The sequence below is a fragment of the Malaclemys terrapin genome, chromosome 1 (genome assembly GCF_027887155.1).
Source record: "Malaclemys terrapin pileata isolate rMalTer1 chromosome 1, rMalTer1.hap1, whole genome shotgun sequence".
NCBI lineage: Eukaryota > Metazoa > Chordata > Testudines > Emydidae > Malaclemys > Malaclemys terrapin.
Window position 1 is genome coordinate 172,955,875 of NC_071505.1, and position 13,110 is coordinate 172,968,984.

General features: G+C 37.3%; 1 protein-coding gene across 1 annotated transcript in view; it reads left to right on the top strand.

The window, feature by feature from the left end:
* GBE1 (1,4-alpha-glucan branching enzyme 1) overlaps positions 1-13,110 on the top strand; it is a 289,971-nt gene that overhangs the window by 96,239 nt on the left and 180,622 nt on the right. The window contains exon 3 of the mRNA XM_054046998.1: positions 11,689-11,804. Coding sequence (XP_053902973.1) covers positions 11,689-11,804 — 116 coding nt within the window. The remainder of the gene's footprint in view (positions 1-11,688; positions 11,805-13,110) is intronic.

Sequence of the window (13,110 nt, forward strand, 5' to 3'; positions counted from 1 at the left end):
ATAACAGGGACTAAGTGCAGTTAGTACCACTGGTAATAAACAGTTTAAAAAAATAGACATGCTGGATACCACCACCACCACCACCCTGCTCCCAAGCAAATGTTGATAAGGTCGTTGAGAGATTGAGTGCTTCCAATAAGAAGTTTGTAAAAATGTGTGAACAGAGAAGACAAAAAACATTGCACAATGACTACATTACAACTCATCTCCCACAGCACAAACCGAACCCAGGGTGATAACCCAGTGGAGATATTCTGTTATTTGTTTGGAATGTCATAGGAACTAATAGTTAATGACTGCCAACTGAAGGAACAAAACCCTCACAAAGCTATGTGGACTCACAAGTATGTACGAATGTTGCCTCCTGCATTTCCAGCAGCTGTACAGGCTGTGAACGTGTCCTTCAGTACAGACAGAAAGCATCCTTTTCCTTCCTGCTATTCCAAGATGTGGGGCACCCTTGGTTTCCCTTGCCTGCTGGCAACTAGGACCAATGTGTGTGTAGGTGGGATCCGGCTTCCGGTACAGAGTTTGTAAACTGAACTTGTCCACTGAGGGCAGAAGCACTTGCATTTTACCCTCACAAATGTTATTGAATGCTCAGTAGGTGATGATTATGTGAGTGGTGCCACGTTGGCATCCAAATGTGTGCATAACGAGACCAACAAACTCATTCTTCCAAATGTGAACTCCATAGCCATTCTGCAGCTACTGAGCTTGCAATTGAATTCCCTTTTTCCAGAGTTGGCAAAAGTGTAAAGGCGGGGAACAGTACCAGCAACACACAAAGTGATTCCCCAAGTGTCTCCCTGTGATTCCCAGATCCCTGGGCTACTGCCCCTGAAATGATAGTGCTAACAGTGCATAATAGCAGCAGTGTGGATGCAGGTAAATGCATGTACACAGTGTTGCACCCTTATCCAGAACAGCTTATGTGGACTTTTGGCACGTGAGTGGGAAGCATGCGTGAGCATGTATACGATCCAGTAGTTCAGTATGCATGCCAGTGTTGACATCACCTTAGATGAGTTGTTGTCTTTTTTTGTTTTTGTTTTTTTAAAAGAGGACAAGAGTGGAAGAAAATGGTCATTTTAAACCTACACCAAAGTATGTTGCAAGTACTGAGTTAAATGAGTAACTTTTCAAAAGTTACTGTTAATGTCATTTTTTTTTTTTTTTTTTTTTTGGTGTGGGAGGAGTGGTAATTTAAGAATTGAAATATTTTAAAGGAAGAAAAATGCTCATGCATAATGAAATAGTATGACAGCTTAAAAATTGTAGTGTTTTTTCTGAAAACTCTAATTTACCTTAAAGTATTTCATGTATCACTTTTTATCAAATGAAGCTGAGATTTAGAACTAATATCTTAGAATAGCTGTATCTAGATTTTAATGAAACACGGCAGTAAGGAGTCCAAAGTGAATTTCCTTGTAGTCTTTTAAATGAAAAAGTGCGTCATTTGTCCTATATTTCTTATTCATCATCAGACATAGTAAAGTATTCATTCCCAAGAGAAAGAATGCAGTCAGGAAGCCTAGAGGAATGGAAGAGTGTCATTCAATGCAGATGAGTTTTAATAATATTCTTATGAGAAATTGGGTTGCAAAACCCTAAGATTTAGAATTAAGTTGCTCTAGATATAGTTAATTAAAAATGGATAGCTTTAACCTTTCTTTAAGTTTCAAACAGGTTAAAATCTCAAACTAAATTTATGGGTATGCTGTATTTTACTTGAATTCAGGAGTTGCTTTTAATATGAATTCTTCATAAAATCTCTATTCCATAAAGAGACCTTTAACTGAACCAGTAGAAAGAGATTTTATACAAAAAAAGTTTTCAAAGAAATGTGGAATTTAAGTAACTTTCACTTTGAAATTGAAAAACACATTGCAGGTTAATGTTTTTGACTATTTAAGTACAGTGGACTGTCTTTCAATTTGTCTTGCAGAATATTAAACTGAAATGTTATCCAGGAATGGATTCTTCTGTAGCAATGTTTGATTTAAGGACCTTATATTCTCCTGTTCTTCATAAGGCATAGGTACTGTAACAAAGTAGGATCTTCTTCCTGGCCTGCGGCTGTCTGGACATCTGTCCTATTTCTGCTGTCTTTAGTTATTTACTCTCTTTCTCCCCTCTTTCCCCCCATCCCCGGACATCCAGCCAGTGATTTTCTCAGCTATATATCAATTCTACCTTAGTTGGATCCACATTTATTAACAATAATCCAAATAAGATAGCAAAAATAAATACCCACCTACTTGTACAAAGATAACTTTAAGATACAGTATGCAACTCTGTCTACAACACTGCAAAATTAATTCTTCACTCCCTTGTTCAGGACAAAGGTGTCACTTTCCCATGGAACCCTCAAGACTAACTTCTCTTTTCTTCGACGTCCTTAGTTATCTATCTTCCTTTGGAATGTGATACTGTTTGTTTGTTTTAACCCAAGCCCACTTCTCTTTTGCTTGAATAACTCTCTAGGTGGATTAAAAATGTATTTAGTAGTTATCCTTCAGGCTAAAACAAGTAAGTTTGTGATTCATCATTCTATCATATAGAATTGTATCTCTTCTAAGAACTATACAATGATTTCTTAATTAATCCTTCTAGCCCACTGCGGGATAGGTAGGTGAATATTAATATCTCTTTCATAGAGGTGGAAAGGGGAGGTTGCAAATTGTCCAAGTTTGCATGTAAAATTGTGAAACATGTTTTAACTCATGCATCTTTTAGCTCACAGCCCAAGGTCTAATGCCCTACCCCATAGTTGTGCTCTGGTAAATCAGTCAATTGGTCTGTGTTCCTATTGGTAAAATGTGCTTATGAAATTACATAGCTTTAAAGTATTGGACAAAGATAGATATGCTTGAATTGTCCCATTTTACTGATGGCATAATTAAACCCACAGATGGAAAATTTATTTCCAAAGAAGCACTCTGTTCTAGTGGATGACTGAAATGCTGGAGTTTTACAAAGGGCTGGGTTCTGTTATAGTACCTAATCTGGAAAATGGGGGTAGTGGTCCTTGCTCGTTCCTGGAAGGGTGATGTGAGAATTCACAAAACCTACTTTGAAGGACAGAGAACTGAGGCCAGTAAGTGAAAGAGGTATGAACAGAGCAGAGGACTTCCTGGCTCTCAGCCCTGTTTAAACTCTTCTAAGCCAAGGGGACAACTTGACAGCAGCATGACAAGCTCCCTTAAACTTATTCCTGTGTTTCTCTTGACCATTTGAAAAGGGTTCTTGACTTGTTGGCAGTAATTCATGAATGATATGTAGTTTCACACACACAAATAAGTGATATGTAGTTGTGTGCTTTAAGAACTTAATGAAGGGGGAGGGAACCCTACTGCATATATCTAGTAATTTTTCTGATGTGGATAGCAGTCAAAAACAAAATCCATTTCTCCAGGAATACGGCTAGCTACTGTTCTGTAGTAAGGGTTATTTCCTCTCCAAATCTTTCAGCCACTGCTATTTTGGCTGTAGAGAGATTCTTTAGGTAAAGACACTTGAATAATTTTTTGTTATAAGAAAAGTATGTAGTTTCTGCTTTCCTCCTGTTCAAAAAATGGCTGAGTGCTTTTTGATCCAAATATTTAAAAAGAAAAATCATGTTGGAAAATATACACACCCTGGAGAACTTCCACCTAAAGCTTGAGTTATGAGAGTCTGAATGAAAAGACTGACTTTAACTGACACACTATGCTAAGTATATGCATGCTTTAATTGCTACATACATGTATGTAGCATATATGTACATCTACCCCCCCACTGCTATACTGAAATCCTTTGGGTACATTATTTGGTACCCCATGTAGTTTTTTTTTTTAAACAATAAAGAACTTTTCTGATATGTTATATCATTTTGGCCCAAGATAGATGATTCTGTAGACACTGCTATGAGTCCTTTTTTGTTCTCTTTTATAACTTTTTATTGTTTCCTACTGAAAATGCTAAAATCAAGCAGTAGTAATATGTGAAATATTTTCTCATTAAATAAACTTAATAAAACTATTAAACACCACCCTTAATATAAGCCTGAATTTTCTTTTATTCCCTCAACATTTTGAGATCTAGATATTAGACCTCGTGGTATTCCCTAATGGTGCTCCATTGTTCATCTGAAAATACACTTAATATTAAATGTACATCCAAAAACAATAAGATTGGTCAATTCGTGGTTTTAGCAGTGGAGTAAATTAAATTAAATGTATGAGGCAATTAGTTAGCTGGAATTCTAATACTAGAGGCAATATTGACATTATAGCTTTCTTTAAAAGCTATGGGATAATACTGAATATTTTATTTGTATATTTTATTGCTAAGCAACTAGGTGACTCCTGGCAATCTATCACTATTTTAGAATTCACTATTTCAGAATAAAGGCCCAGTTCATTACAATGTAGTGTAAATGTAGCTTTTGAGCATAACCTATAGAATTGAAAATTGGGGAAGTAGAATACTTTGAATTTACCTCTAATTTAGTTTGCTTTATGCTGGCTGTATATTATCTATTTTAATTGTGTTGTTTGGCTCTAACAACAAATAATTGTGTTAGTTTAAAGCACTAGAAGTATGTATGTTAATCCAATGGTCAAACAGCTTGATTTTCCACTGTAATAGTCCATGTTGCATTCCAGCAACTACCTTATTTAGTCATCCATATCTTTAGCAAATTGACACATGGCTAAGATTTCCAGCTTCTTACGATTTCCATTTTGTTGGTTTCTACCTGAAGATAACATTTCATGTTTAATCCAATCAAAATCATTTCCACAATGCTAGAGTTTGTGAAAGGAGTGAAAAGGAAGGAGGATTTTCCCTAATTTGTTTTCAAAACTTGAACAGCTGAAGCTAAACATTTAAAACCTGGCTTCAGTTAGGAATCTAACCTGAGAACTAAGGTATGAGCCAATTGGAATCAAGCCGCCCCCCCACCAGATGATCTGTGGTTTGGTTAGCTCCCTCCTGAAATCCAGTTTGGAAAAGCTGATTTCTTGCAGGATTGCTCACATTCTTTAGCATACCCAGTATATTGCCAGGGTAAAGTTATTCAAGGATAATGACCTTTAATTGCCCATCACTGTTTGCCTTTTGTCAATTCCTTTTGGAATTTCATTCAAGATGAAGGCAAAAAGACAACAGGGAAGACACAGGTGAGCCTCACAAAACAAAATGGAGTTTGTAGTTTGATACAGATAGACATTTACTAAATCATCCCAACATACTGCCATGCCACTGTCATAATTCCTGAAGTAATTGCACCTCTCATCCCTTCGTAGCCTCTCTAAGGCTATCCCACTGGGTCTCAGGCCTCTAGCAATCACCTTTTTCAGAACATGGAACCTGCAATCTCTGTGCAGACCTGGGATTTAGGCTGCATTTCACTGTGAGCACTGTAGCAAGTCTGAGTTCAGTTCAGCACTTGTCATCCTGCTCTCCCTCAGGGGCTATAACAGGGTTAACCAGTGACCAACCAGCCTTCATAAAGCCAAGTATTTATTTAGAACAAAAGCATTACAGAGAGAACCGATCTGCAAGCAATCACCAGCTTTACATGCAGGTCTTAGCTTATCAGGCAGCCATCCATTTTTCTCTTGCAGACCCTGGTAGGGACAGAGTAGTTCAGGTCTCTTACACACCATCTGTGTACATTAGTGATCAGTGGGGAGGGAGGGATAGCTCATTGGTTTGAGCATTGGCCTGCTACACCCAGGGCTGTGAGTTCAATCCTTGAGGGGGCCATTTAGGGATCTGGGGCAAAAATCTGTCTGGGGATTGGTCCTGCTTTGAGCAGGGGGTTGGACTAGATGACCTCCTGAGGTCCCTTCCAACCCTGATAGTCTATGATTTGGTGTCTGTTTCGGGTTGGGGGGGGAGAGAATGACTTATGCCCCACATCAGGGTGATGATCATTTTATACAATTTTCAGTTCTTTGTTTACCTGGCTTCTTCAACCAGGCCAACCTACAATGGGCAGTTTTCCCCAGGAGGATGATGCTTCTCCATGCTATATGATGTGTTACTGGTCTAGGGATTTGCGTTCATCACTACCCTCCTGTGATTTAGTTTCAGCAGCAAGTTCCTGCAGGAACTTCCTGCAGGAATAGAAGACAATCCCAAGGCCATACAGATATGACACTTATGAATTTGATTTATAGTCTTTGGATATTCCATGTCTCCGTCATATGTCACATCCTCTACCTTGTTTGTCTTAACCATAAATATTATCTTTCTACACTGATATTCCAGTTACAAGAATAATCCTATCATGTTTATGTTCTCGAGTCTAGACCAGTCTGTATAGTAACACTTTTCTTGTACTTCTGGTTTTTGAGTATGGGAAACATGATTGTATATTTAATACTGTATTTTTCTCTTGTTTCTGAATTCAGTTTCTACCTTTATTTTTATATTGGGGACTGTCTACCAGATTACTTGAATTCAAGTTACCCTTTTTCCTTATCTAGTTTAAAGTATGCTCAACCAGCCCCTGCTAAATTTGCTCCTAGAATGTTGGTATTCCTTTGCTTTAAGCAGAGACTTAAGTCCACACAGACTGCCTTCACAGAAAGCATCCCAATGAAGCTCGAAATAGCATTGCTATGCTACTAACAAATCCATGTATTGATTTCCAGTGCATCATTGTCTTCATTCGAGCTTGGCACCAGACTGATTTTCCAAAATGAGTGAGAGACTCTGAAAATGCTCCTACAGTGGTGATGCAGGTGAATGCCACAAACTGCTGGTACTACATAGTAAAGCAGTTTTCTTTTTTAAATGGCTATAACACATTACAATAGAGGGAAATAAGGGTGTCTGCATAGGTGTCTCAGAACCATCTAGCATAATGAAAGAAAGTATGGTTGTGGACAGCTGGACCTGTTCATTTTCCGGTGTACCTACCCTTAAGGAACACATGCCATAGCCACAAGCCATTTTTTTCTATTTAGAAACTGTTCCAACACACTTATAAGACAGCAATGGAATTACTTTGGTTTAGGTATGAACTATTGACTATCAGAATATGCTTACTATTGCTCCAGTTGTCTTTAAAGAAAAAAATAAAACATTTATTTAAAGAGAGCTCCTTCTCCATCCCATATTGATGATTAAAAAGGAATGTTGAAACAATGGGGTTACTGCAACTCATTCCATCACCTGTATTTGCAATGGATGTTTCTTTTGGGGATTAGATTATTTATCTAATTTTTATACTTGGTATTCTTGTGCGTTGCATAACTCTGAATGCAGTGGAACCCAAAACTATCATAAGTTTGGAAAATAATTTATGCAATAGGTGAACTCAATTTGTACTCAGGCAAACATAGTAAGAATCTATATCCTGCCCCCCTGTTAAAAATAGCCATGTAAGAATGAAATGTGGAGCATTTTAGGTTTAAACATAGTGGTTAGGATCTTTCTTACGCTCTGTAGACAGCTGCCAAATGATCAAGATGAGAACGTGGGGCACTGCACTCAGAGCAAGTACAGCAGTGTTACATGCTTGTACAATCCCCTTTACCCTCTATCCACACCCTCCGATGGAAATGTTTCTTTGAGGGGGATACTGAAAACATAGGTGCTATCTTCTAAAGGGAATTGGGCTATATGATTAAGATTTTTGGCTTATCCTGATGATTACTCCAATCTGTAGTGCCTTCTAAGTCAAAGGGATGCAAAGAACCTTAAACTGTAGGATCTAGTAAAGCATATGTGAAAAGGCCTTGATCTGCAGAGGGAATCTGGTTTTATTAGATTTGTTGGACATGAATAGCTATTGCATTCCTCCACGAGACAATAAGAGCTAGATATGTTGCCATCACCTGACTCTTCCTTTGGCCAGACAGCCCTGAATATTAAGTTTGTCTGCAATTTAGTCCCTTTCCCTTTGCACTCTAGACAGTTCACAAATGCAGCTATCAATAGCACATCCGTTCAGAACGGTGGATGTGGTAAGCAGAGATTTTATTTAAGCTACATTTCTGAAAATCTGAGATGTATAACCTTTTGAAGTGAGGTTAGGCTAGACAGAAGGTTGACTTAAGATGTTTTCTCAATTACATTTTGTCCTGATTGTAATAAATTCCTCTTTAGAAAAATCAGTGTCTCTCCCCCCGGCCCTCCATAGTGCTGTGAATGAAGCATTTACTGGTGTTTCAACCAGTCAGATTTTCCTTTTCTGCTCATTGCAATCAATCTATTCTCGGCAACCCAATTTGTAGATAGGGAAATTTAAGTTATGCAGTTGTTTAATGTTTACTTTATAAACCCCATCTTTATGGGGATATATGCTAGCCACCATAAAAGTCAATGTTTACTCTCTGTTCTGTTCCAAAAAAAGAAGGGCAGTATCTCGGATGTAGATGTTGACTTCTTAAAGGCACCCTCGGTAAAGTGAAAACAGAAATTTGTATTTTTAAGGCTGATGTATGTTATGGTTCCTTGCTATTTTGTTGGCTCGTCCTTGAACTTGGCACTGAACAGCTTGGAAATATCTTCACTCACTTATTTGAAGGGCATTCACAACCTCCCTATCAAGATGTTGCTTCCACTCTAGCAATGAAGCCAGTCTTCATCACCCACTTGTTTAAATTTTCATACAAGCACTTTTGAGCCTTCTCCCATATTGTTTCTCATGCATGGTAGCAGCTCCCTGTAAACCTTGGCCAAGCTACCTCATTATCGTCCTTCAAATCCCTCCTTAAAACTCAGCTACTAAAAACTTGACAATGGCTAGGCAGCTGTTGTGCTGAGAGCACTGACTGTCATACTGATCAACATTATTCTATGGTTTCCTTGTGTTCCACCTGTCTCAGAAAAATTCGTTAGGGCAGGGATTGTTTTCTGTATGTGTACTGTACCTAACATAATGGGGGGTACTAGTGCATGACTGGGTCTGTTAAGTACTAGTGCACTACAAATAACAATAAAATGTGAACTTCATTGACTCTTCCTAAACTGGTCAATAAGGCTTGAACAGCTGATATAATTATTTTTTTAATTTTTTCCCCCTTGTGATCCATTGTCATGTTAGGGACTAGCTGAGGATCTTATTTCCTAGTTCCTTAGCAACAGTGAGCGATCTGAGCATAACAGAGGCAGCATCAGTCCCTGTAAGGAGTTTATCTAACAATATAAACTTTTCCCTATTCCTCTTCCTGGCCACATGCAAGAAAGAGAATTAACTGGTTTCAAAAGGAACTCGTCCTTTGGAAAGACCTTGCATAATAGAGGGGACTTGAAGGGGCAGAGGCGAGGGGCCAGTGACTTATAATGAGGTAGGAGAAAATCCTTCATTTGAATTGTGAAGTTTTAGGACACTGCATTTCTTGAATGGTATCTGCATATCTGTATTTTTCTAATCATCATATTTTGGGCAATATTTTCTGGTTAGAATACTTTGGAGCACTTGCCTGCACATGTGAACAGATTTATGCATAACAATGTATAGTGAATGTTTGTTTGCAAACAGTTCCTTGAAATGGCAATAATTAGTACAAAGTTGTAGATGAAAAGGAGCTTAAAGCTCTCTCTGTGTGTGTAAATATAAAAGCAGCTCTTTGATTTGACCTGTGAGTTTATACATTACCTAGCACAGTGGAGTCCTTATCCTGATTTGAAGCATCTGGATGCTACCACAATGATTAGTAACTGGGTGAAAACAGAGATCTTTAGATGGAAGGTGTTTATATAAATGCAGTATTAAGATTGCTCTGGCTTACTATGTGGGCATTGAAATTCAGGAGTGGCTTTCCTGCCTTCTGCTCAATCCACCAAACCAGCTTGCCTTTGTAGGTCTTTCCCTCTGGCAGTGGAACTCTAAGAATCCTCAGAGATCTCTAGTGTGTAAGTATGTGCTACCTTAAATAACAACCTTCCAAATGTCTCAGATAGTCACATGTGTTTACCCTCTTTGGAGTTCACAAAACTAATAGTTTCATGCTTGAGCTTTTTTTCTCGGTATAAACCAAAAAAGTAGGAAAAATCCTGAGTGAGAAATAATTCCATTCTTGAACTGGAAATCCTTGTCTGATTTTCCCCCCCCCCCCAAGCTTTCTTGGCATATTTTTTTGAAAATGTGTGACATGCCTCAGGGTACAATCTGGGCTGTTGGATTGTTGTCCCCTTAACCCTCCAATCTTTTGTGCACTATGCCATGCTTTGCTATATGAGCTGCCACTCTGCCCACTCACCCCAGCCTCTATGCAAGTCAACCCCAGACAAACTACCAGAATGCTATACCAAGCACTCTTGAATTCCACGTAGGGTGACATGCTAGTTCCAGTCTTGCGCCCCAGAAATGTGCATCTTGCACTGCTCAAGACCCCCTTTATCAGAGTGAGCTCATTAATTCCATCAAAGTTCCATCCAGTTCACCATTCCATCAAAGGGTATGAATATGCACTAGCCTTTGTAACCTGAGTACATTCTCCAAACTTCAATCAAAAGCACACTGGCTTAGATAAAACATTGGTTATTAACTACACAGAGAGATTTTAAGCGATTATAGGCATAGAAGATCAGAACTGGTTACAAAAAGAAATAAAATAAGCTATTTCCTGAGCTTTACCAGGCTAAGCCAATTCGGTTTCTATTACCCAAAATTCTACAGCAGTCTATGCTAACTGGAAAGTTTTCCAGTTAGGACCACTTCCCCCAGTTCAATGTTTCTGTCTCCCAAATTATCTTGTTGTCTTCAGTATCGGTGGGGGAGGAGAGGTGGATTGATGATATCACTGTCCCTTATTTTATACTCTTCAGATGCTGGAAAAATCCATGCTCTATTCTGAGGCTAGGCAGCCCTCATTACTTATGTGCTTCACCCTTAGTCCTTCATATGAATCACAAATTCTTGCTTGCATCTTCCGTATAAGTGAGACTTGACATGGAATGCTTGTGTTTAGTTTCTTTGTTATTTCTAGGGAATTAGTTTATGGGCATTTCCCAGGCTCTCAACATGTTTCAGTAACAAACATAGAGTGGAATCTCATAACTTCATATACAATGATGATGCATACATTTCAACAGCACAGTAATGTTCAACAGATTATGACTTTTCCAATGATACCTCACGAGGCATACTTTGTACAAAATACATCATGACCATATGCAAGTGGTGAATATGGGGTACAGGGTGTTATTTTGAGGTATAATGTGTCACAAAGGGCACATGTTAAATTTCAGATAGGTTTTTGTTTAAACTGGCAAAATTTGGCTTGACTGCTATGGTCAAGCTCATGTTTTATAGTAAAAGTAATTTTGTCTTGAGCAGTGATTCTCCTTAACAGGGTTGGACTAGATGACCTCTTGAGGTCCCTTCCAATCCTGATATTCTATGGACAGATTTAGTTGTGGATTTTAAAGTGTAGAATAGTTAACGACAGTAGAAAAATAGGTATGATGGTAAAGTTCCCTTGTCAGAATTAAGTTAAAGCAGGAATATAACTCTTTTTTAACTATAATGATGAGTTAATATTGGAATCTGGTCTCTTAGGAACCAATAATTCTGTTAATTGAAGCTAATCCAGTGTTATGCAGTAGTGTCAAATGTAAAAGAAAACAATTTGTTTTTCAGTACCCACTTTCAGTAAGATTGCTTTCAGACAATAAAAGTAAATGCATATTTTAGTACATTTGAATAGAATGAATCTCAGTAATACTCTTCTTCTATTGCAGATGGCTGGAATCCATTTTCTCATCCATATAAGAAAATTGATTATGGGAAATGGGAGCTGTTCATCCCACCTGGACAAGATGGATTATCTCCTGTGCCCCATGGATCAAAATTAAAGGTTCTAGAATTTTTCTCATCAACTTTGAATGTATAGTTTAGATTTTAAATTAAGACCTTTTAATTTTTTTTTTTTTTTATAATTTGTATTGGAAAACTGAGGACAAGCACATTTAGTGATGTGCTTACCTGTACAAACTGTCCTGAATAAGTATATAATGCTTTAATTTTGTGGTTTTGGATTTTTGAAATCCAATAAGATTAAGGTTTGTTTATGTGGTGTAGGGATAGACAAGTATATGGTTGAGATGATGTCACAAGCTGAAAATAGAATGGAATATATACTCTGAATTTGTTAAAAAGAAAAATTAGAATGACTTATAACTTGTAAAAAAAACTCAACAACTTTCTGGCTTATATTTTGTACAATTCCTTTAACTGTTAGGTCTCCACTGTAACCTGAATATCTTTCTCATACTGTTTTGCTTCAGGGAGCTATTTGTGGGGCTGCAGTAATGAATGCTAGATCTGGTCTTTTCACTTTACTTCTATCATCCAGGAAGTAAAATAGTATGAGGTCTCAGATCACATTTTATTTTTAGCCTCATAAATGGCTCCCTGAGGCATAAGACAATGGAAGAAAACATACAACTATATTATTAACCACCAGTACTTGAAATACTTTACAGTTATTAGAGCTTCTGGATCACCCTATGAAATTGTATCAAAGTTTTATTCCTGATGGTTCTACAGGAAAGGGTTCTACATACCTGAGTGATACCACTTTAGAGGAAGAAAAATTTTTTTTCCCCACAAATTGGGTTGTAGATTGATTTTATCCAGAAAAGTATTGGTATATAGAAAATATTTTAGGTAATTAACTTAAGGATTAATAATAGGTAAAATATTTTTGATGTAACAAGTGTACATGAGGCTTTGCAAACCTATTTTCCTGACACCAATAAAGTAAACTAAATTAGACAAGACAAAAGAAGAGACGGGGAGAACAAAAAGGGAAAACAGATGGGCTGTCAAGCAATTAAACAAATTAATCGTGATTAATCACACGATTAGTCAATAATAGAACACCATTTATTTAAATATTTTTGGATGTTTTCTACATTTTTAAATACAACATCTTCAATTACAACACAGAATACAAAGTGTACACTGCTCACTTCATATTTATTTTTATTACAAGTATTTGCACTGTAAAAAAACAAAAGAAATAGAATTTTGCAATTCACATAATAGAAGTACTGTGCAATCTCTTTATCGTGAAAGTTGAACTTAAAAATGTAGAATTATGTATCATAAAAACTGCGTTCAAAAATAAAAATGTAAAATTTTAGACCCTGCAAGTCCAC